Source organism: Coloeus monedula (assembly GCF_965178545.1).
Source record: "Coloeus monedula genome assembly, chromosome: 3".
Lineage (NCBI taxonomy): Eukaryota > Metazoa > Chordata > Aves > Passeriformes > Corvidae > Coloeus > Coloeus monedula.
In genome coordinates this window covers 118,608,230-118,633,290 of record NC_138783.1, presented here as the reverse complement: position 1 = coordinate 118,633,290, position 25,061 = coordinate 118,608,230, and the positions used below count along the sequence as shown (strand labels likewise).

At 49.4% G+C, this 25,061-nt stretch overlaps 1 protein-coding gene across 6 annotated transcripts in view; it reads left to right on the top strand.

Moving 5' to 3' along the window:
* ITSN1 (intersectin 1) overlaps positions 1 to 19,138 on the top strand; it is a 103,385-nt gene extending 84,247 nt beyond the window's left edge. For 4 of the 6 annotated variants that reach the window (XM_082278841.1, XM_082278839.1, XM_082278837.1 and 1 more), the window contains 11 exons: positions 6,377 to 6,498; positions 7,290 to 7,396; positions 8,490 to 8,673; positions 9,400 to 9,498; positions 10,316 to 10,483; positions 11,930 to 12,202; positions 12,660 to 12,781; positions 14,342 to 14,424; positions 14,525 to 14,608; positions 15,062 to 15,235; positions 16,237 to 19,138. In XM_082278841.1, the coding sequence (XP_082134967.1) occupies positions 6,377 to 6,498; positions 7,290 to 7,396; positions 8,490 to 8,673; positions 9,400 to 9,498; positions 10,316 to 10,483; positions 11,930 to 12,202; positions 12,660 to 12,781; positions 14,342 to 14,424; positions 14,525 to 14,608; positions 15,062 to 15,235; positions 16,237 to 16,385 (1,565 nt within the window). In that variant the 3' untranslated portion in view covers positions 16,386 to 19,138. The remainder of the gene's footprint in view (positions 1 to 6,376; positions 6,499 to 7,289; positions 7,397 to 8,489; positions 8,674 to 9,399; positions 9,499 to 10,315; positions 10,484 to 11,929; positions 12,203 to 12,659; positions 12,782 to 14,341; positions 14,425 to 14,524; positions 14,609 to 15,061; positions 15,236 to 16,236) is intronic. The other 2 variants (XM_082278840.1, XM_082278838.1) reach the window with 1 other exon arrangement.
* The last annotated feature ends 5,923 nt before the right edge of the window (positions 19,139 to 25,061 follow it).

Here is a 25,061-nt window from a genome sequence, read left to right as displayed (position 1 = left end):
ATCCTGAGCTGCTGGGTTGAAAACTGATTTGACTAAAAGCATTGGCCCTTAGGGACGTTGTGGGTCCTGTGACTTCAGGCCAGAACTGCATATTGAATCTGTAGTGAAATATTTACAATTCTTCAGCTGTAGGGGATTGAGGTACTGCTTTTTCCTTTCTCTTTACATCAAGTGAGAAGAAAAATAAAGCTCCTACAGTGACGTGCAGGGTGCAGGTTCTCTAACCTGGGTTTTCCAAGAGCTGAGACTGGAGCCTTTCAAAATCACTGAGTCCTAAAAGCTCCTGGGGGAAGCTTTGCAGTGACCTGGGAGGAACAGTCTGGAGTTGTCCCTCTGTAACTCACAGGGAACCCCAGGATCCCTGAGGCTGGAAAAGCCCTCCCAGCCCAGCCAGGCCCAGCTGTGCCCTATGCCCACCTTGTCCCCAGCCCAGAGCACTGAGTGCCACCTCCAGCCCTTCCTGGGACACCTCCAGGCATGGGCACTCCAAACCTCCCTGGGCAGCCCCTGCCAAGGCCTGAGCTCCCTTTCCATGGAGAAATTGCTCCTGGTGTCCAACCTGAACACACATGAGGCACTGGTTGTGCCAGGAGCAAAATAACCTCATTTACAGAGTCCCAGACAAAGACACTCCATTGTGGCTTAAGTGACAGACGTTGTTGGAATCCCTGTAATGTTTATTTCCTCCATGACTGGAGTCCCTAAGGGTGCTCTGATAGCTGGGCAGGGAATGTTTCATCCTCCTCCTCCTCAGGGATTCTCCTTGAGCTGCAGGGAACAAGGCATTGCAGTGACCGCTCTACTGCATTTGTCTTTGATACAAACAAATATAAATACATATATATGAGGCAGGAAGGATGGCAGTGATTGACTGGAGAAGCTGTGGCTGCCCCTGGATCCCTGGCAGTGCCCAAGGCCAGGTTGGACACTGGGGCTTGGAGCAGCCTGGGACAGTGGAAGGTGTCCCTGCCCATGGCAGGGGTGGCACTGGATGATCCCAAAAATCCCTTCCCACCCAAATCATCCTGGGATTCTGTGAACTGGTTCTTCATATTCACTGCCCTGTGCCAAGTGCCTTCTCCCATTGCACAGGAGTTGTCACATGAGGGATGGAGAGGAGACTGGAATTCCAGACGCTCCCAGCAGTGCTGGATTTTATTCTTCACTGTTTTTCCTGTTTATGGGAATTCCCTCTGTATTCAACTGCTGACAAAGAATTCCCATGGATGTTCTTTCAGGGAATTTGTTCCTTTCAATACTTGAAATCCATCCAAGACAACTCCAAGTCTGAAACAGGGCTTTATCAAGAACATTTTGGTTTATATTCAGGATCAGTTTTATTTAAACCTCAATTCTTTTGGAGCTTTAGTGGCTTCACTTTGTGTCCCCATGAGCTCACTGAGCACATTTTATTCTCATAACCAAATAACTGAAATTCTGGTTTTGTCCTCTGTCTCTAAAGCACTTTTTAGTTCTTTGTGGTTATTGACTCCAGCTATTTAACTTGTTAAACAGCAACTTTTGTGCAGTAAATTCAGATGACAAATGGCTTCTTTTTACCTTTATTTTAGACAACTTCAGTAAATTCAGGGACAGTATACCTCAAATATTATTGCATCAGTTGAATTGACACAGACAACAGGATAACAAACTGCTCCTTAGCCAAACACGGTGCTGAGATGACCTTTGGGTTCCAGATCCTGAGGGAAGGGTTTCAGGAGGTTGTGCTGGTGAAAATTGTTTTCACCAAGACTTCACTGCCCACCTGGGGACTTTAATGGGCAAAGCACTTAATTTGAGCTGGAAGGGACCCACAGGGATCACCCAGTCCCACCCCTGGCCCTGCCCAGCCCCCCCAGCAATCCCAGCCTGGGCATCCCTGGCAGCGCTGTCCAAACGCTCCTGGAGCTCTGGCAGCCTCGGGGCCGTGCCCATTCCCTGGGGAGCCTGGGCAGTGCCCAGCACCCTCTGGGGGAAGAACCTTTCCCTAAAATCCAACCTAACCCTGCCCTGGCCCAGCTCCAGCCGCTCCCTGGGTGCTCTCCCTGTCCCAGGAGCAGAGATCGGAGCTGCCCAGCTCTGCCAGATGGAAGTGAAGAAATAATGAAGTGTTTGATAAAAGGTTGGAACATTTAAAATACTGCATTTGGTTCCCAGATTCCTGGTTCCAAGTGAAGTGCCTGCACAGCCCCTTTATTTGTGGAATACCCTGTAAAATGGGGCTGTGCAGTTCCTTCCACTTGGACCCGCAGCTGCTGCTCGTGACTCTGCTCCTTCTGTGCCCTGAGTGCCCAGGGGCTCAGAACAGTCCTGGGTCACAACTCAGAGGTGAGATTTAGTTTCCTGATGTGTTTTAAACCATTCTAGGGCTTGGTTAACTCTGTGATTTACATTTTTAGATGCATTCTTGCCTTCACATGTAGGATTTTATTCTCCTCAAGCAGCCTCTGGAAAGGGATTGGTAAAATCACTTATTCATGGAATGGTTGGGGTTGGAACCACCACCAGTGAACCACATCCTCAAGTGCCACATCCACACCTTTTTTGAACACTTCTAGAGAGGGCGATTCCACCACTAAATAATGCTTTGAGTTTTGCAAGTGGGACTGCCCAGGCTCGTTTCCAGGTCCTTCCGTGCACCTCAGGGGGAAGTGCTCTGCTCTAACAGGAATTGGGTACCCTGGTCTGGTTGAGAAATTCCAAATGTGCTGAAATCATTGAAAATAGCTGAGAAATGGGATTTGGCATCGGATGCTTGAGATGGAGAGCTCTGTTTGATCCCAGACAATGTCCTCAGCAAAAGCCTGGGATGGTCTCTCAGTGGAGGGTCCATCCCACAAGGTTTAAGGGGAATTGGTTGCAGCTGAAACGGGTGATAAGCAGGTTGAATGTTGAAATGCTGTGATTTAAATAACTCAGCCCTGCTGAGGCCCTTTGAGGGCTGTGTCCAGTTCTGGGTCCTCACTGCAACAGAAACTTTGAGGGGCTGGAGCGTGTCCAGGGCAGGGAAGGGAGCTGGGAAGGGGCTGGAGCCCCAGGAGCGGCTGAGGGAGCTGGGAAAGGGGCTCAGGCTGGAGCAAAGGAGGCTCAGGGGGGACCTTGTGGCTCTGCACAAGTCCCTGACAGGAGGGGGCAGCCGGGGGGGTCGGGCTCTGCTGCCAGGGAACAGGGACAGGAGGAGAGGGAACGGCCTCAGGCTGGGCCAGGGGAGGCTCAGGGTGGGCAGCAGCAGGAATTTCCCCATGGAAAGGGAGCTCAGGCCTTGGCAGGGGCTGCCCAGGGAGGTTTGGAGTGCCCATGCCTGGAGGTGTCCCAGGAAGGGCTGGAGGTGGCACTCAGTGCTCTGGGCTGGGGACAAGGTGGGCATGGGGCACAGCTGGGCCTGGCTGGGCTGGGAGGGCTTTTCCAGCCTCAGGGATCCTGGGATTCCATGTATGATTTACCTGAGTGAAGGGCTGCTCTCCTGGGGTGCTGTTCCCTTCTTAAGAATTTGGAGGAAAACTGTGACATCATTTTTGCCTGCTCCTGGTTCCCTCTATCAGGACAGATTCCTGTCTCCTGTGACCTTTTCACTACAGACTGGGCCAGCACGAGGCTTACAGGGAAATCTGGCAGTGGCACTGGTTAGAAAACCTCCCCAACGAAAAGGAATCAGCAGCTGTGCCCATGAATGTGGATCAGTGATTTCCAAAACAGAACCTCCCTTCCCAAAAAGCAGCATCTTGTTTTAGGCTTAATGTTGATCTTGGGAGACCCAGATCTTCAGGGCTGACTTTGTAAGGAAGAGGAACAATATCTTTACTCTGAAGTGATTTTTTGCATTTTTGGAGCCCTTTAATCTGCAGGGACTGTGGCGATGGGAGGTCAAAGCACAGATTTGTAGTTACAGCATTTGTCTGTTGGTTCTCCAAGTCCAGCCAGAGGAGCAGAATTCATGGATTCACACTCCTGAGAACAAACCAAGTTAATTATTGTCATTTCCCCATCCTTTCCTGGCTTTACCGGATTGAAGCAAAGAATTGCCCAGAGCAGCTGTGGCTGCCCCTGGATCCCTGGCAGTGCCCAAGGCCAGGCTGGACATTGGGGCTTGGAGCAGCCTGGGACAGTGGGAGGTGTCCCTGCCATGGCAGGGGTGGCACTGGATGGGCTTTAGGATCCCTCCCAACCCAAACATTCCATGATTCTGTGATCAGTGGAATTCAGTTCACCAAAACTCTTTGGCATCCATGAAAAACGAGCCAGACATTTCCACCTGGAAAGGAACCCAGTTTTAATTCGTGTTTTTAATACAAAGACAAGAAAATCTCTGTACCTGTGCACCTCACAAAGAAAACCCCATACCAGAAAAGTCTCTCCTGCATGTTCTACTCAGATTTGGGCTTCTTTCCCAAATATTTCATACCCAAAATCAGAGTGTTTGTCATGGTTCAGAGCAGCCCATTCACACCCCAGCTGGCTGCCAAGGGAGCCACTAAAATGGTTCATTATTCAAAATGTCAGTGCTTCCTCCAAGGGGTTGGGGCTTGGAAATCACTTTCAGACCAAGGTTGTCACATCTTTGAACAGGAGCTTCCCCAGGGAGAAGTAATTAAACACTTGGTTCACTTCTAATGAAGCATTGGGAGAACTGGGCCTGTTTCTCAGACCTCTGGTTTACTTGGTACCAAAGAAACAGCTCTGAAATCAGGCATTTATTCAACAGAAAGGAAACTTCTGGCTTTTGAGAGCGCCCAAAAATTCACTGTTTTGGCATAAAGTTGATATTTCTCCAGATCTGCTTCTTATTCCAAGCAAAGTTTCAGCTGCACTTTGTGAAGGGCTGTGACATCCCATGTCTCAAGGGAGCCTTATCAATGTGCCTCTGCTTCCAACCTGATCCCAGCTTCCAACCTGATCCCTTCCCAGCTTCAGACTCAGAGAGGAAACTGCCTTGACTGTCTGCATCTCCCTTTCTGGCTTTGTTCCATTTGGTTTTGTTTGGGTTTTGGTTGGTTTGGTTTGTTTTTTTTTTGTTGTTGTTGTTATTTTAAAGTCAAATCCATCATTCCCCTTTCAGGAGCCCAGATCAGTTAAAGCAGCAGTTGCTGATATTCCATGGAAATAATGGTGATACACCTGGACCTTTCCAGTGGCATTGTCTGAGCTCCATTCAGGAAGCTAGAAATGCAGGAAATACTCCCTAAGTACTGACTTTATATGCAAAGAACTGAAAGAGTTACCTGGGGCCTGATGTTTCCATGAGGACAGTTTGTCTCCATGGGAAATACACTGGATTTGCTGAGGGGTGAGGGAAAGAATTCAACTGGGGAGTTTTGGTTGTGTGAAAATAGTTGAAATAGATAATTTTCAGAGCCAAACGTTTTCCACCTGTTTGAAATGAACTTTGCTTTTTGAAATGCATTGTATTTCGTGCAGAGAAGTAGCAAAAACTGGAAGAAAACATTCTGTGCTCCTGTCTCAGAAGAACTTGATTAGGCTCAGCTGAAAAAATAATGGCCTGCAGAAGAAAGGATGGAATTAATGTTCTGTCTAATTCAGAGTAGAAAACAAAAAGTGAGATTGTGGAATTGATAGAAAAATCCTCCCATCTACAGGGGAGGATCAAGGGAGGTTTGCAAAAATGAAAGGACAAAACTGATGGAAGATGAGCTCTTAGGGACAACCTTTTCCTGGGCTTTTAAACATAAAGGAGAATAAAATCCACCCCTTTGGCTTGGCCCAGAAATTAGTGAAATCTGGGGATCTCCAGTGACCTTTGTGTATCCTGGCTCGAGCCCTTCAAATATTTAGGAGCAGTTTTTAACTGAAATGTCAAGAAGTAAAGAGGCCCTGCAGGCCCTTCTTGAGCAGGATCTCTTTGACCAGAAGGGTAAAGGTGAACCTTGGATTTAGGCCGTCCATCATCTGAGGGAATCATTCCAAAGTGCCCCTCGGAGCGTCAGGGTCACTGCAGCTCTTCCCTAACTCCCTTTGGGATGACTCTGCATTTTCCTCACACCACATGAAGTCTTTTCCCCTCTTTTTCATTGCCAGCCATCCATGTGGGATTGGAATGACACAACCCAAGGGGTCGGGGACCTCCAGAGTGAGGTTGGGAATGGGCAGGCAGGGTGAGGGGGACTTTTAAGCTTGGCCACCAGGGAAGAGTTCACACTCAGGGACGGCCTTTGTTCTAATAAATAAAATAAAGGTGTTAAATGGAATGTTTGGAGTCACTGTGAGGTGAAGCTTTGCTGGGACTGTGCCATGTGAACGATAATTAAGTGACCGAACAGGCAGCAGTTCCTGTTCACTCAGTGCTGCTGTAGCTGCCACAGGCCTGAATCCCTCTGCAAACAGCTGTGAGTAAAGCCCAGGGTGCTGTTGTGTTTTGCAGGGTGTGCTGACCTGCACCTCCTGGACATGCTGACACCCACGGAGAGGAAGAGGCAGGGCTACATCCACGAGCTCATCGTCACCGAGGAGAACTACGTCAATGACCTGCAGCTGGTGACAGAGGTGAGGCAGCTCTGCAGGCTTGGGCCACTCTTGTCCCTCAACCAATTCAGTCCTTGCACTGTGCAGTTATTGCATTTCCCCGCTGGCTCTGCCTCCCTTGGGGGCTCTCTGTCCAATCCTCATTTGTGTGTGTTTATACAGATACAGCTGTGGGTGAGTGTGGGGGGGTGCAAACCGTGTCAGTCCCTTGTGTTACCATCAGCAAAATGCTGATGTTTGAGGCATCATTTTAGCAAACCCTTTTTGCTCCTCACTCTCAATATTTATTTCTCATGTACAAGTTCTGAAACTTAATCAAATGTTCTTAAATGAAGCACATGTTCCATGCTTGCAGTGGGGCTCAGTTATCACTTCCTGTGATTGGCTTTAGAGGTAGAAAAAAAAGGAATTAGTACAGACAACTATGGACAACTCGTTTGACAGAGAAGCAAAGCCCTTTTCTGAAGAAGAGTTCAAGATATGCAAACCTGAGACACTCAGAGAAATCAGAACTTCCATAAAAGAGTCCAAAGGAAAACCTATTTTCGGCTGCATTATCAAAGGAATTCTGGAGTCTTTTGCAGGAGACTTCTGGCTAAAATTCCCAGGTTTCAAGCAGATTATCCAGATCACAATTAACACCACCACCCCTACAAATTCACAGTATTCCCTGTTAAAGCCCCTCGCAGCTGAGGGTCTCCTTATCCCACCCATTCCAGGGAACACGATGGCTGGCTGGGACAGGGAGCGTGCTGGAAGTGTGTCTGTACTTACCCTGTATGCTCTAAATGGCCTCATTTCTGCCTCCCCAGATCTTCCAGAAACCGCTGATGGAATCTGAGCTGGTCACAGAAAAAGAAGTTGCCATGATTTTTGTTAACTGGAAGGAGCTGATTATGTGCAATATAAAACTACTGAAGTAAGTTGGTTTTCCCCCCCATACTTAACAAAAACAGAATCCTGGGCCTCTCCCCCTGCTTCTCCTTTTAGCTGCATGAAAATATTTGCCACTTACACAAATCCTAACCAGAAAGGCCACGTGTTTCTCCTTGTTGGAAAAAGCAAACCTTGGACAGTGTTTGCTGTGAGTTGTTGAGAAGAACCCAGCAGTTCTCTGCCATTTGCACTCACTTTGTTCCTGTGCTCCAGAAGGCAAATCCTCCTCTCCCCTGAAGAGCAGGACTTGCCAAGGCTTCCCACAGGGCAGGACTTGCCCTGCCTCTGCCCCAGTGCAGCCCCAGCCGCAGTCCTGCTGTCTGTGAGTGCAAACCAAGGCACAAGAACCTCCCTCATGCCAAGCTGGCTGGGGCATTCCCTTAATGAGTGTGGGCTGGGACCTGGCTGTGCTGAACAGAGCCTGGTTCCCAAAGGATTCGTGCCCAGAGCACCCTTCTCCAAAGGCTCCCAGCACCCAACTCACTGCCAGGAAACCCAGTGCCAGGGAAACTGAGTGAGGGGAGGGTTAAACCCTCACCTTGATAAGCAAGAGCATTAATAAAGTTCTTCTCTTTCCCTACTGAGCTGCTATTTTTCACTGTACCTACAGGCATTTTACAGCTTTGTAGTATCTCCTTTTTTTTTTTGTAAAATGTATTTGAAAATGGCTCACAAGTTGAAAAGTTGTGGTGGTGACAGGACAAATGACAATGAACCTTTCCTTAGGAAACCAGGTGAAAACCTGGGACTAGCTTTGAGGTTGAAGTGATGGGGGTTTTCCCTCCCTCCCTCCCTCACACATCAGTAGCTCTCTTTCTAAACTAATAGAAAAGGAAATTACCTTTTTCTATCACCTCTGATCTGAAATTGCATTAATTTCAAACAGCAGCTGGGTGACCATGAGAGGGAAAGGTGTTGGCTGAGGGTGCAGCCTTGGTTATTGTATCCTTGCAGTAAATCTTGTGGCTGATGTATTTATCATTCTCTGGGTTTCAATAATGAATAAGAACCCACCCCTTTATTCCATAACTGAGGAGTGGCTCTTTGTCCAACCCCCGTGCCCTGCTCCTGCTCAGGGCCCTGCGCGTGCGGAAGAAGATGTCTGGGGAGAAGATGCCGGTGAAGATGATCGGGGACATCCTGACGGCCCAGCTGCCCCACATGCAGCCCTACATCAGGTTCTGCAGCTGCCAGCTCAACGGGGCCGCCCTCATCCAGCAGAAGACGGATGAAGTGCCCGAGTTCAAGGAGTTTGTCAAGGTAAGAGAAGCAGCAACCCCTGGGAATTCTGTGCATCTTTTCACTCGGCCCATCTGCTGAATACGAGGCCCCACCTCGAGGGCCACTCACTTGAAAAAGGACCTGGAGGGGCTGGAGCGTGTCCAGGGCAGGGAAGGGAGCTGGGAAGGGGCTGGAGCCCCAGGAGCGGCTGAGGGAGCTGGGAAAGGGGCTCAGCCTGGAGCAGAGAAGGCTCAGGGGGGACCTCACTGCTCCCCACAAGTCCCTGCCAGGAGGGGCAGTGAGGGGGGTCGGGCTCTGCTGCCGTGTGCCAAGGGAAAGGAGGAGAGGAAATGGCCTCCAATGGCACCAGGGGAGGCTCAGGGTGATGATGAGAAAATATTTTTCCCTCACAGGGTGGTCAGGAACTGGAATGAGCTGCCCAGGGAGTCACTGTCTCTGGGAGTGTCCCAGAGGACTCTGGATGTGGCCCTTGGGGACAGGGTTTGGGGTGATGCTGGGGAGGCACTGGATGATCCTGAAGGGCTCTTCCAGCCCTGATGATTCTGGGATTCTTGTCCAGACAAGGCAGGTGAAGAAGTGTTGTAAAAACCACAAGGAATTCTCCTTCTGATGTTGTGATCTCAGAGCAGATTTAGCTGAGGATTGGTGCTCATTTATTGCCTTCTCTTTTCCTTTCTTGGAGGAGCTCATTTTTCAGGGTTTGGACCACCTGACTAACCAGATTTTACCTCTCTAATGTTTCAGAGGTTAGCAATGGATCCTCGCTGTAAAGGAATGCCACTATCAAGTTTTCTACTAAAGCCTATGCAACGGGTAACCAGATACCCACTAATAATTAAAAATGTACGTTCCTTTGCACACGTGATGGGTTTGGTGCTGCTTTGCTTATACCTTAATTACGAGGTTGTTTCCTTATTTGTGTCAGGCTTTGTCACTGTGAGATTTCTGATGTGCTGGGGAATGTGGGGTGTCCTTTAATACTCGATTCCAGTATAGAAAGTGGGATAATTCCTTGGGCTTTAGCAAAACAACTTGGTGTTTCTATTAAAAAAGGGTGTAAAACTTGCACCCAAAGAACCAGAAGGCAGCAAGTGCTGAATGAAAACTTAGAATTCAGAGAACAGAAGCAACAAGTCAACCTTGTGCTCATATTTGGCTTTCCCCACAGTGCCATTCCCTCCCCACAGGCTGGGAGGTGATGCTGAGCCTGGATTGCTGCAGGTTCCCCCCTCCCTGTGCAGCTGATGGTGCTGGAGAACTTCCAGCCCTTTCCTAACTTCCATTTGTTGCTTAACACTTCCCATCCCAAATGACGCCACGGAACTTGGCCCAAGGCTTTCACAGGGAATTACAAACTGGATGTTGGCATTTCAGGGATTCCTTCAGCAGTCGTGGCTGTGCTTCTGTATTTGGCTGCAATGTGTGTGCTTCTGTCCGAGGAGCCAGCAGTGTCCTGGTGCAAAGGCTGTGCAGGCAGGCCTGCAATCCAGCTGTTCCCACAAAGTGTTTGTCTCCCATTTTTCATGTCTTTCAAGGAGGAAAATGAATGTGGGACATATTGGCTGGAAATAAAGCCCTAGAATGGAAGTGTGGGGCTGAGAGAGCGAATGCAGCTGAGCTGTGGTGACAGAAGCCTCGTGCTGGGTTTCTTTGTGTGCAGATAATAGAGAACACCCCCGAGAACCACCCTGACCACAGCCACCTGAAGCATGCCCTGGAGAAGGCGGAGGAGCTGTGCTCGCAGGTGAACGAGGGCGTGCGGGAGAAGGAGAACTCGGACAGGCTGGAGTGGATCCAGGCCCACGTGCAGTGCGAGGGCCTCTCCGAGGTAACGGGGGCTCGCTCGGGACCGGCCACGGCTCGCTCATGGCACCGCAGCACAGGGCACACGGGCACCAGTCAACCCCACAGTGCCAGTCCCTGCTCCCACCTGTCCTCGGCTCCCTTCCCTCCTGCACGTCATCCTGGTTGCTGCTCGTGTTCCTGCCCCCTCGGGGTAAATCCTGCTTGGCTGCCTGGCTCCGGACCAGTCCCGGGTTCAGTGCTGCAATTTGGAACCACAGCTTCCCAGTTTCCCAGTTCTTTATGGTACAGTGGTTACGGGACTGCTGTATCCCACCCCAAAGCTGCACCTGACCACTTTGGAGTGCTTAAAAACCCAAATATTTAGAAATATTTTCTGTGATAAAGCTTTGTATACAATTGAAAACTCAAGAATACTGCTCAAGTCTCTGGAGACTTTACAGAGAGAATCCCTGCCTCCCATTCCATGTTATTTGTTATGGTTACGTGATAAGTTTCTAGAAATATTGTGTTTGTATGTCCTGCAAAAGGAGGGAGGATATTCTGATGGCCTTCCTGTTGGTGGAGGTAACAGAGGCAGACAGATCACAAGTTGATTTTCAGAGTTTTCAGTTCTAAAAGGCAAAAAAATAACAAGTACTGGTTGGTTCATAAAGTAGAAAAATTGCATTTCACCTCAGGAAGTCTGACTGTCCTGGGAGAAGGAGGTGTGTGTGACAATGTCAGCACAGTCAGCTGTCTGCCAGCCACTGCCTGAAGGAAAGGGGCTGCTTTTATCTTCTGTAGGTGCTGCCTGGCCCCAGAACAGCAAATCCATACCCTGAAAGAGCCTGTGGTGCTTGCTGCCACTGCAACACCAGCAGCAGCCTCCAGCCCGTGGCAGGGAACAGTCCAGCCTCTCCCTGTTGTCTGTCCGAGGGGTTTCCAGCCTGCCAAAGGAGCCACTCCAGATCCAGCTGCCCAGGGTGGTGAGAGCTGCACCATTCCCTGGTGAAAATAAACCTGAAAATGGCACTTTAGGCAAGGGCAAGACTCTGCTCATGCCTAACAAGCCCCGGCTGAATCTGGGATTGTGCCAGTCCCAGTGGTCAGCAGCTCTAACTGGGGGTATTGTGGCCATCTGGAATCCTTTGGGGTATTTCAAGGGGTGAAATTCAAACACAATTCAGAATCCAGCCCTTAAGGAAGCTCAGCCTGTGGAGAGGCCGTTTACAGAGCTGCTGCTAATCCAGGACAGGTCCCCGTGGCCCAGTCCCACTCCTGGAGGTGCATGTGCGTGGCAAGGGGGCACAGATGCTTTTGGCTTCCCCCTGCCTGCCCAGCCGTGCCCCTGTGACTGATGGGCTGCCTTCAAGGGGACTCTCACGGAGCCTTCTGTGACTTGCACCGCTTGTCATGCTCGAGGCATCGCTCGTCATCCCTGTGACACAGACTGGAACCAGGACTCAAAACTGTATTTGGTCTCTTGCAGGGCAGCCCCGATTGTTTCACTTTATACAGTGCGTTGTTGTTCTTCTTCTACTTTTCGCAGCAACTCGTTTTTAATTCAGTTACAAACTGCTTGGGACCACGCAAGTTCCTGCACAGTGGGAAGCTCTATAAAGCCAAGAGTAACAAGGAGCTGTATGGTTTTCTCTTCAACGACTTCCTCCTCCTCACTCAGATCATAAAACCTCTCGGCTCTTCCGGCACAGACAAGGTCTTCAGCCCCAAGTCCAACCTGCAATACAAAATGTACAAAACTGTAAGTGCTGCTCCGACACGGGGATGGGGACAGGGCTCAGTAGCTCCATGCTGGGGGCGTGGGCAAGAGCCTTCCTAGAGAAGAGGTTTGAAAGCTTTGGGGTTCAGAGACTGATGGCAGGAAAGGTGGCTGTGTGCTCCAGTGAGATAAGAAAAGATGCTTTTGAAGTTCTGTTTGAACGAAACTCTTCCATGAGGGCTTGAGGCAGCGGAGGGAGAGCGGTGTTCGCTGCTCTCGGGGAGAAGGAGACAGTGCTGTGCTTGGCTCTCTCCAGGAGTGTTTTCAGGCTCTGCAGGCACCTCTATCTTTGTCAACTTTTAAAATTTTCTGAAGAAAGATGGGAGGCAGAAGAGGGGAGATACTTGGGGCATGCAATAAACCTGCTGTGAGCTGATGTGTGCTGAATGCCCCCATTCAGACTCTGCAGTACAATTCCAGCTTTGCTGATGTTTTACAGCCCATTTTCCTAAATGAGGTACTGGTAAAATTACCCACAGACCCTTCTGGAGATGAGCCCATCTTCCACATCTCCCACATTGACAGAGTCTACACACTCCGGGCCGAAAGCATTAATGAAAGGTAAGTGCCTTCATGAGCCCTTGAAAAGTTTGGTGCAAAGGTAGGATGGGAATGGTTATGATGGGAACTTGCAGAGCACTCTCCAAGCTGGTCATTTTACAAGACTGGAAAATTCCTTTTTGAGAATATGGTGATCTGAAAAGGAGGGAGAAATAATGATGTTTCCTGAATTCCAGCTAGAAATGGCTGAGGGTGGATATTTAGGCTGTATTTCACATTTTATGGTAATGTGAGGAAGCCAAAAGATGCAATTCTATCTTCTGCTGTTACCAGCTGTTTGTCTGTGCAGTGAAAGCATTTGTATGGCTGGATGTTGAAGGAGATCAAGGAACAGGTCAAAAGTGAAATTTGAAGCAGAACCTACCAAACTAAACCATGTTAGTTTTACCCAATTCAGTTCAGACTGGAAAAGTAAAGGGAAGACACCCTTAAATCTTCAGCTGGAGGTTTTTGTCTCTGGCAAGGTTACAGAGAGAAAACTACACTGACTTACACTGTAAAGGCTTCTCTTTGCAAATGTAAGGTCTTGGAAGAGAACTTTTCCTAAAAACTGAAAGCTGAATGTGCATCAAACCCCTCCCCCTACTGCAGATACCGTGTTGTCCCAGCTGGGAAATGTAGGACCCTCCAATTTCTGATACACGAAATATATAAAACATCTTGGGGTGTGTCTGCCCCATCCTGGGAAGTGCCCAAGGCCAGGCTGGACATTGGGGCTTGGAGCAGCCTGGGACAGTGGGAGGTGTCCCTGCCATGGCAGGGATGGCACTGGATGGGCTTTAGGATCCCTCCCAACCCAAACCATGAATGTCCTGTGGAGCAGCAGCTCTTCATTTGGGGTTCAGAAATGGATCCACAGCTTCCAGATTCTCCCTTGTTTCCTTGACTCAGGTCTCAGGCTCCCTTGTATGTCACAGCAGCTCTCCTAAGCCCTCGAGGTCACTTAGTAGCCCATCTGCCACCCTTTTGCCCTGTCAGTCTTCCCCCTCAGTCTCCTTCAGGCACGGGCTGGGATTGCTGGGGTCAGGAGCTGGACTCAGTGATTCATGTGGGTCCCTTCCAACTCAGGAGACTGTGTGATTCTTAAGCATGAAATGATTTCCCAGAAGGGCCCATTCACCACCTGTGGACTCCCCAGGTTATGCTTTTAATGTCCCAAGAGTCAGAAGAATTTGGTAGGAAGTCTCAGGGACCAAGGACAGTGGCCACCTCAGCAACCCCAGTGTCTTGTACCTCCTGGCTCCTAGGAGTCAGTTTATTGCAGGAAGCAAAGCGCTGGATGAAAGCAAATCTGTTCTTTAGACATTTTGTTTTCTCATCAAGCGTCTCCTGCTCATGGTTCTCTTGAGCTTTCTTTGTGTGGTGGGATTTGCTGCCTGGGATGGTTACATCCTGCAGGTGCTGTGAATTCCAGTAAGATCCCTTTCAGGCAGACAGCTGTGGGATGGGGCCAGAGCCTTGCCTGTGAAGGAGGGACAGCTTTAGTTTTGTCTGCTGTGCTCCAGCAGGGAAAAATGGAAACGGCATTTTGCAACTTTTTTTTCTCCTTTCCTTCCAAAGGACTGCCTGGGTTCAGAAGATCAAAGCTGCTTCAGAACTTTACATAGAGACTGAAAAGAAGAAGAGGGAAAAGGCCTACCTAGGTACAGCACAGGATGTGGGGGGTCTCATCTTTTGAGGGAAAGTCCATGGGCAGGAAGATCCGTTGGTGACGTTTCTCTCTGCTCTTCTGTTCCACCACAGTTCGCTCTCAGAGAGCAACAGGCATCGGGAGGCTGATGGTGAATGTTGTTGAAGGCATTGAACTAAAACCTTGCAGGTCCCATGGTGAGTGCCTTGGCTTTCTTTGCTCCATCGAGAAGACATTCCCATTTGCCAGCCTAACTCTGCAGGGGTTCTGTCCCAGACATGATTTTCTTAATGATGTGGGCTTAATTAAGGTAAAATAGGCGGAAGTGAATTTGTGCAGCTCAGCTGTGGTCCTGCAGTTGTCCTGCATGAAGCTTTTGTTTCAGACTGACTGAGTTTCCACCAAAGCAGCCATAAAGTCCTGAAGGGAAGAGTGGAGGGTGCTCAGCACCCAGCAGAGCAGAGCATTCACTGTGATGTTAGTGTAGCCCATTACAAAGGCAGTGAAGCAGAGCCTGGGATGGGGCCAGAGCCCTGCTCTGGCCAAGGTCTTTCCCAGCTCAGTTGGCTGTTGGAGTAGAAGGAAGCTCAGGAGCAGGATCACACAGCTAAAAAAGCCCCACTCATTTCTGTTTGTTCCTATCTTCCCAGGAAAGAGCAACCCCTACTGCGAGGTGACCATGGGCTCCCAGTGCCACATCACCAAGACCATCCAGGACACCCTCAATCCCAAGTGGAATTCCAACTGCCAGTTCTTCATCAAGGACCTGGAGCAGGACGTGCTGTGCATCACGGTGTTTGAGCGGGACCAGTTCTCCCCGGATGGTGCGTATGGGGCTGCCCCTGCCAAGGGCGCTTGCAAAGCTCTGTTCTGAGGAGGTGCAGTCCTGCTGAGGGAAATCAGAGGGAATGGGCTGGGCTGGGAGATGATCTTTAAAGACACCCCAGATTTGACCCCCTTTGCATATTTGGGAGTCAACTTACCCTTGCTCCACCCCAGTATCAGCACAAAAAGAGTCCAGCTCCCTCTGGGTTTTGAGAGTTCCTTTTCTTCTGCGATTGACAACAACTAGAATGTGGTTTGTAATCCTGCTAAGACTCCAGAAAGTTCTGGATGCTGCTTGCACATGGATGAGTTCCTGCAGGAGGAAGAGAAATGCCTTCCTGTTACATAAAATGAGCCCAGGATTCCAAACCCAGTAGAATCATGGAACAGTTTTGGGTGGGAAGGGACCTTAAGGATCATCCAGTTCCAACCCCTTGCATGGGCAGGGACACCTTTCACTATCCCAGGCTGCTCCAAGCTCCATCCAGAGTGGCCTTGAACACTTGCAGGGATGGGGAGTCCACAGCCTCTCTCATTCTTATTTCATGAGCTGGAATAAACATGTGGAGCATCACAGGGTGTATTCTGGAGTCGTGATCTCTCAGGCAGTGTTTGGATGGGACTGGTACAGCCTCATTGCTGGGCTGATGCCCTGCTTGGCTCTGTCATCTCCAGAGGCTTCACACTCAGGTTTAACTGTTCAGCAACTTTTGGTCTTCTTCTAACATATCATAAAATCAAGAAGTCCCTGAACCAAGGCAGCTGTGAATTCTATAGTTGGATTTTCCACTTATGGCCCCATTTTTAATGCTGCTGCTGTTTAACATGGTCTGGCTAAATCCCCTTCTATGCAGCTTGGCAGCCTTTGGCCCTCTTCAAGTGCACGAGTAGAGTTGGACTGAAGGCTTGTTTTCTCTTCTGTTGTGTGTGGGTGGAAGTTCAGGTCCTTCTGCAGACTCTGCCTTCCCTTTCCTGAGCACACTGTGTTTTTGCATTCCAGACTTTTTGGGCAGGACAGAGATCCGTGTGGCAGACATCAAGAAGGATCAGGGTTCCAAGGGACCAGTTACAAAGTGTCTCCTTCTGCACGAAGTCCCCACAGGAGAGATTGTGGTGCGCCTGGACCTGCAGCTGTTTGATGAGCCTTAGGAGAGAGGGGTGGATGTCAGAATTCAGCCGGAGTTCACTGCAGGAGGTGTCTGCAGAAGCTGTCACCGAGTCCTTGCTGGTGTAGCATGAAACTACTGCTCGCCCTTCACACGTCAGAGGGTTATCAAAGCAAACAGGAACATCTTTGTGCCTTGATAATTCTCACTGAACACATGAATCCCAATTTAGTGAGGAGATCTCCCTCAATCTCTCTGTGTGGAACTTGGCGTTGGTTCCCTGGGCTGGTGAAACAACCCTGTAGTTCCTTGTGCTGCAGTTGGGATGGCTGGCAAACCACAGAGGTGGCTGTTGCCCTGCTCTTTAATTTCCATGGAGAAGGCAGTGTGGGTGTGTTTTGGAGGATTTCTGCAGGGTTTTCCCCCTTGAGGAGTTCTGTGCCTATTGCTCAGCAGAGTGGGGTGTAAATGTGACGTGAATGGAAGGAGCGGTTTCGCAGCAAGATCTTTGAAGATCTTCATGATGGTACTGAAAAGACTTAGAAAATAAATAGTCTATATCTATAAACAGAGAAGATTCTATGAACATCCCACTTCATAACTCGTGTTGCCCCTGAAAATAAAAGATGTCCAGGCCTTCTGCACAGAGATGAATTGCACTCCAGAAGAGTCCACCCCACTTCCCTTTGGAAGTCCCTGTTGTCCAGAGGACTGGAAGTGCTGGGACAGGAAGCCAAGGGTGAGGCACAGAGCCCTGCTGGATGTCACGTGTACCTCTCGGTACTCCTTTACTGCTGCTGCTCCCAGGGGTGATCGTCACCTGCAGTGGGGGAGAAGAAACAATCACGGCTCCAGCTCGGGAAGCGAATTTCCAGCCCGCAGAGCCTGGTTTGCAAAGCAGTCCGTGGTGCCCGGGTATGGAGCTGTGCCGGGGTTCGGGGCAGCCACGTCCTGCAGCTCCCGCAGGGCGGGTGCTGGGTGTGACCAGAGAGCTCGTGGTGGTGCAGCGTGGGGAACCCAAAGCCAGCGGGGGAATGCCAGGGCTCTCCATCCCTTCCACTCCATGGATACACACGTCCAGGCCCACATCCCCGTCTGGCAAAGCTCCCGGCTTCAGGCGGGCACTGACGTCTGCTTTCCCTCAGGCACCGTGAGAGTGCTTTGCTGAGTCTGGACTCGGGGGGAAGAAAGACCCCTGAGAGTCAAATTCCTCTTTGTTCTGCTGGGATTCCTTTTGTTCATGCCCTGCCATGCATCCACTGGTATTTTTGTAAGGACTTCATTCCGGATGGGAGGTGCCAGCCCGTGTCATTCGCATGTGAACGTTCTCGTGGAGCTGTTGTTAGGTTTTGGTGTTCCTTGCATGTCCTTTCAGTACTGGTTCCCACCTCTCCTGTGTCGGCGGTGTTCTCTAGCACTCCAAGTCTTATTGGTTTCCATTAGGAAATTAGGATATATCCATAACAGGTAGGTAGGTCAGTATGGTAATAAGTGTAAACTGTGCTGGGAAGTGTCTGTGTATTATAATTTCCTAAAAGACCACTGTAATGTTTCAAGCAATGGGAAGGAAAAAAAATGTGTGTTGGAGGGACAACAAAGTTTACATTTCATACTTTTCAGAATCGCTTTATTATTTATTTATTGAAGATAGTGTAGAATTTTGTATCAGAAATGACAGACATACTTATGTATTTTTTGAAACAAAACAGAGATACACACTTTAGTTAGAAACTTTCAACTGACCACATTTTAGAGGGAGTGTGACTTCCTAGGCATGCATTTGTTTACCACTAACTGGCTGAAAACACGGTTAAGAGAACTTTAAGTTTCTATTTTTCAATGTTGTTAAGAAAATTGTTTCAATTAATATATGTAAATAGTACTAAACCCATGCCTTCCTAATTCCATATCAAAACATTTTATTAAATATAGTGTATATGAAATACACATTGTTGTGGTAGGCTAAAGAAAGTGATAAAATCTATTACTGGAGTACCATTAAATGTCATTGTCTAACCTTTTATTGCTGTCCTAATTTTACTCAGTAGCTGCCAACAGGGTGAACATTCACTTCAGTGTTTCACAAGTAGCATCAGTTTTTTGATAGTATCATTTCCCCAGCATCAATGACAACAGGACAAAAAAGTCTCGTGGCTGGAATGCAGGAGCCTTGGGGAGGGTTTTGGAGGGAGCCCCAAGGAGCTGCACCTGCCTGAGGCTCATCTGGTGCTGCAACTGGGGGAGCCTTCACTCAGGGGCCCCTCTCAGATTGCAACCCTTGTCATGGACATCAGAGCATCCCAGAATGCCAGAATGGGTTGGGTTGGAAGGAACCTCAAAGCCCACCCAGTGCCAGCCCTGCCATGGGCAGGGACACCTTCCACTGTCCCAGGCTGCTCCAAGCCCCAGTGTCCAACCTGGCCTTGGGCACTGCCAGGGAATTGTTGTACCAGCCTGTACGATTGCACCGTTTGGGGAATTGTGACAGAACAAGAACCTTCCCAGCCCCATGGCTTGGGATTTCCCACTTCCCCTCGATGCACAGCAGTGTTTAACTCCCGTCAGTGCCAGCAGGAGTTACTCAAACACATTGATGAGGAAAGGCTGGAGTTTGGCTCACAGATATCCGATGAATCCCTCATAATGGGTCCAGTCCTAAAGGGGAAGCTCATCCTGTCCCTGTCCATCGAGGACAGGATGTGTCCATGTCCTGGTGACAGCGTCGCTGTTTGCTCACTTGCCCTTGGAGCTCCATGGCACATTGGCACTGTTGGCTTCCCAGATGGAACTGTGCTTCCTGGAATCCCAAAATCCCAGGGTCCCTGAGGCTGGAAAAGCCCTCCCAGCCCAGCCAGGCCCAGCTGTGCCCGATGCCCACCTTGTCCCCAGCCCAGAGCACTGAGTGCCACCTCCAGGCCCAGGGATGGGCACTCCAAACCTCCCTGGGCAGCCCCTCCAATGCAACACGCTCGGAAGTGCTGTAAAACAAAACACCCCCAGGCTGGCCTTGGCTCAGAAATGCTGAGGGCCTGCCCGGGGCAGGGTTGATGGAAAGCTGGTCTAGAAAGCCAGGAGAGGCTGCTCAGAGCTGGGGAAGGGACTTGGGCACCTGGAAGACATTGAGCCAAATTGCTGAGAAATTGCAGCAAGTTTTTTTTGGATGGACTTAGTTATTCAGTACTTTCTCAACATGAGTTTTTATGAGGGAACCTTTTCAACACTCATTTGACCATTTTTTTACCCTTTAAAAAGAGTTCAGTCACTTTTTGTTACATGTGAGGAGGACTGGGGTGGGAAACATTGTGGATAATGGAGGTTTTTCTTCCATATGTTCTCAGAAGTGAGATGTGACAAGTCCAGACTCTGACTGCAACAGCAGTGTGTGGTTCCAGACTGCTGCGCTTGTCACGGTGAGATCTCAGTTCATTCAAATCCCGCAGTCAAAGCCCTTGGAACAGGGAGAGGCTGGGAATCAGGGGAAATGGCTTTGAGGGTTTGCTCTGTACGTACATCCCACATCTACCCTGGCTGTGTTCAGCCTCTCCACTCCTGTCCTCTGTGCACACTGCTGTATCCAGAGTTCAGTACGTGCTTACAGATGTACATGTGATTATTGTAGATACAATATAAAAGCACAGCTCTGTTGTCATTGTCAAATGCCGAGTACATCTCACAGCAAAGCGTTTAAAGGCACCCGGTTTTGTTTGTTCATTTCAATATTTTAAAAGAAGGAGTGTCTTCAGGAAATTATTTTTTCTGTATGTCGGGGGATATATTTAGGATCTCATTAAAAAAATAAAGAACTGCAGTGACAATCTCGTAAACTGCCCTAATTACTTGATAGAGTTGTCAAAGGCTCTGCTGTGACCGTGGGTCAGCTCCTTGGCTGCCTGGAGCTGCCAAAGCGTCGCTGCCCCTGGATTTCGGGACCAGTTCTGGGATCTGACAGTGCTGTGCAAGCAAAGGGAGCTGGGGCTTCCTCCAAGCTCCTGTCAAACCCCTGGGCCCAGCTTCTGCCCCTGCTCTGAGCACAGGAGAGGGGGAGAAAGAAGAAATAGGGCCAGAGCTAAAAGGTCAGAGCTTGGTGAGCAGCAGCAGGAGCTCTGCCCTCCCTGTGCACCCCAGAAGTGGGGTGGGTGTCTAAAGGGTGATGGATGGGAAGGGAAATCCCTCCCAGTTCCGGGAGCTGCTCCGTGGAAGGGGACTGTGGTGTGACTGACACAGGAGGAAAAGGTTAGGGGTGGGACCGTAGTGCTGGTCCAGGGGCTTGGCCCTGTCCCGGCCCTGCTCTTCAGGGAATCCCAGGGTGCTTTGGGGGGACCTTAAAGCCCATTCCATCCCACCCCTGCCATGGGCAGGGACACCTCCCACTGTGCCAGGCTGCTCCAAGCCCCAATGTCCAGCCTGGCCTTGGGCACTGCCAGGGATCCAGGGGCAGCCCCAGCTGCTCTGGGCACCCTGTGCCAGGGCCTCCCTGCCCTCTGAGAGGTGCTGCTACCCCATTTCACCCTGCCTTTTTAGTGCACAGTTTGCTTTTTGCCAAACAAATGGTATGGATTTGTTTCCTTATCTTCTTCTCTTTTAAGAAAACCAGAGAAAAATTCTACTGTCTGTAGAATTTATATGATCCTAAAAATTACAAAGGCAGTATAAAAAATGCTCTGGCCAAATAGGAGAAAAAGTTACTCTTTATTTCAAGAAAATGCAATTAATTTGTACTGTTCATTTACATCACATTTAGCTACTCCTAGTAAAATATCTGTACTGTGAAGATGGCTCCTTTTGGTTTTTAAGGCATTTGTAATAGGTAAGCATTAGGCAACACTGTCTCTCAAAATGCAATTTTAACTTCTTTCAGATGCTGTGAACGTCTTGTTTCCTCAGTCACCCCTGGTTAAACAATTCTATTTACAGACAAGGTATAACTAAACAAGAGTCCTTAAACTGTGTCCCCCTGAGTGAGGCATGGTGCCATTCCCAGCTGTGGTGGCACAGCTGGTGTGGGGCTGTGCAATGCTGAACACAGCTGAGACTGGGCTTGTGCAAGTGAAATGATGCAAGAATAAATGCAGGGGGTTTAAAGTTTACCTGTGTGCTGCCACGTTCCTGAGAAGTGCTGGAGAAGAGAGAGATGGAGTCAGGAAATCTGCAGATGAGTCGCTCTTCCCTAAAGCTCTGAACTCTGCTCCCGGGGACAGGGACAGCAGCCAGGGAGCGGCTGGAGCTGGGCCAGGGCAGGCTCAGGCTGAGAGCAGGGAAAGGTTCTTCCCCAGAGGGTGCTGGGCACTGCCCAGGCTCCCCAGGGAATGGGCACGGCCCCGAGGCTGCCAGAGCTCCAGGAGCGTTTGGACAGCGCTGCCAGGGATGCCCAGGCTGGGATTGCTGGGGGGTCCGGGCAGGGCCAGGGGTGGGACTGGCTGATCCCTGTGGGTGCCTTCCAGCAGAGCAGATTCCATGGTTCCATGATTTTTTATGCTGCCAGCACCCGCCTTGCTCCCGATGTGGACCAGGCACAGACAAGCACAATGTAAGAAGCAGCAGCTTTTATTAACGTGTTGTGATCCCCCACCCCTAAGGGGAGGGAAGCACCCAAGAATCGTAAATGCTCAGGGATGAAAGGAGCGATAAAAGCTGGAGTGTCCACAAAAAAATCAACACTCTTATTTTTATTAATATATGAATATTTCATTAATTTTACTTATTTCTACACAACTGCTACACTAGTCCCTGACCTACAATGAAAACACATGGCAGTGAGTTTGGGATTGAAATAAAGAAATTCAGCCAAATTAAATTAAATAAAGAAATAGATTTTATTCCGCGCCCGAAAGATCGGTCACGCAGAAAGCCACGATCGGATAAAGGTCAGCCCCGAGCCCGGGATGGGAGCTGGGTGAACACAGATCCGACCTCTGTCGCGTCAGATCCCCAAGTTCACGGGTGCTGCTTCTGCTGGTTCCTTCTTACACAGTTCTTGGGCAGAGTCCGAATTAGTTCTATTCTTCCCGCAGTTTAGCACATCCATGAAGTTTTCTTGTCCCGAAGTTGGACTGCACAAAGCATTTCCTGGGTCTGATGAATTGTCCATCTTCGGTGATGAATTTGTCTGTCTGATTCCTGGAGCCCTCAATGGAGTTCCCGGACTGGAGGCCTCAGTGGAGTTCCCGGAATGTCCAATTCCTTATCAGCTGAGAGGCAGAGATCAGAAGACAGCGATCAAGCCATCATAGTGTCAATGTCCCGGTGGTAAGATCCAACCCCTCCTGGGGTGCAATCCTCACCTATTGATTACATCTGTGCTGAAAGAACTTCCTTTGCAACTGCTCCAGTGTTGTAAAATTTTCCTCTCAGCCAGGCTGGTGGGGGGGCTTTGAAACTCTGGCTCTGTATAGTTTAATTACAGTTAATTTTTATACATAACAGCACGAACTATCGACTTCATTTATAACAGGATAAAGGGAAAGGATGAAAGGGAAGAGACAAAGGAAGGGGTGAATTAAAGAGGGGCAGAGAGAGAGAAAGAAAGACAAGAAAAGAGGGAGAAAAAGAGATGATGGCTCCTGGTTCCAGTGTGGTCCTGGCTGGCAGGAGGTTCCCCTTGTTCCCAGCATGGTTCCACATGAGAGGACGTCATTCCTGGTTCTGATGCCTTTTCCTGGTCTTAAAATCAAGAGTGAGACACGGTTAGAAGGGAAAAAGGGATTTTACCTTGATGTAGCCAAATATGAATATTGATCTAGTACCGATATCCAACTGAGGCGGACAAAAGCTCTCTAACAGTTCAGAGTTAGAAAGTGAATGTTTTACTGGCGCCGGACAGCGGCGTGGAGCAGCTTCCTAATGCGCAGTGTCCAGGTATGAACGCTTACAGAGTTCATTTATCCACAAAAGTTATGAATATCCAAAATACAAATACAGATTTATAACAATGACCCCTCCTATTCTCCACTTTGTATGGAAATTAGCTTTAATGTCATTAAGCATGCCTAGTATAGTTTCTAAATTGGATCATTATTAATTGAGGAGTGGTCTTGAAGATGAAGGAATAATGCTCTTCCTCACCTGAACTTTCCACCCCTCTGGGTTTTGACAATACAAGTGGCCTCTTGGGGAACATCCAGTTTCTTCCTTATGACATCTGAATAGTATCCAGATGGGAAAAATTAGCAATTGCCTTAAATTTCTTTAGATCTATCTATCACTGCTTTCTGGTTCTTATTATAAACACAGCTAAACAAATATAAAAAAAACATTTAATTAGTTATCTGCAACTTAAAAGCTTGTTTCTAACTTAACTCTTATTAACTCTTAATTAGTCTCAGGTGGACCTACTTCCTCTAACTAATTCTAGCAAAACTTATCTTTAACTAAAATATTAGAGTCTTAATGTTTCCTTCGATATCTGTGTTTCAACCTTGGTATCTCTTTTAAGGATCCTTAGGTGCACTACGTGCAGTTTGAATGCACCTCCATGTGCACCGCAAGGCCCACCCCAAAAGATCTGGTGTAACATTATAGGTCTTACTAATTACTAATCTACCAAAAATTCCCCAAGGAGAGGCTCGAATGAGCCCCCGCTCCCCAAGGAACCTTCCCCTGGATGGTTCTATCTTAGTTTGCAAAATGTGTTCTGGAGAGGACCTTGGCACCTGGGGCACACTGACCCCTAACTACGAAGCTTCTAAAATGTTTCATCTCCCAGCTTAACGAACAAGGCCAAGAATGTAGGCAAAAAGCACTGAGAATACAGGAGCTGTAAAAAGCTGTAACAGGGGTATAAAAGAAAAGACAAAAATATTCACAGCACCAGTTCAGCGTGGTTCCAGCTGAGGGGATGTCACTGCTGGTTCCAGCGTGGTTCCAGCTGAGGGGATGTCACTGCTGGTTCCAGCGTGGTTCCAGATGAGGGGATGTCACTGCTGGTTCCAGCGTGGTTCCAGATGAGGGGATGTCACTCCGGGTTCCAGCCACAGTCCAGCTGTTGGGATGTCCAGGGTCACGGGCTTGGTGGGGGTACCCTTTTCTGGACTGGGTTCCCCACCCTGCAATGGGTTTCTCACCTCTGTGCAAATGGGGTCTCTTGCACAGTCCGTTCTTTCAGACCCTTCTGGGAAAGGGTCGGTGGCCTTGGGGGTCTTTGGTGCTCCTGATCCCCCCCTACAATCCGTGGCCACTTGTTGGCCCGATTCCTGCACTTGCTGTGCTGGGCTGTGCTGATCTCCAGGAACCACAACTGGGACGTTTGTCCCGCCCAAGGGCTGCTCTGCCTCCACCTCCAGGCCCGGCCTGGCGCTGGCGTGGGCGCTACTCCTCCGGCTGTGGCGCCAGGCAGGGACACCAGAACAGCCTGCGCAGCGCCCGCAGCGCCCGCCTGAAGCGGGAGGGACGTTTCTTGGAGACCTGACTCTGTGCCTCTGTCACCTCGGGAGCGAGAGGCTCAGGCTCCTCCTCCTCCTCCTCCGCAGCTGCCGGCTTGGCATCCGTGTGATGCCCCGGGGCAGGAGAGGCGCTGGGCAGGGCATGGGCTGCCTCTGCTGCCACCTCTGCACCCACATGCCTGGAACAGCTGGGTCCCTCCAGGGAGTCCTCATCATCCACAAGGCCCAAGGGTTCGCTCCAGATGTCCTGGATGGCATCTTCCCCTTGGGACAGCTCTTGGAAGCTGCGGTACCTCCATCTGGAAAGCATGTTGCCACTGACATTGAATGCAAAAGATGAC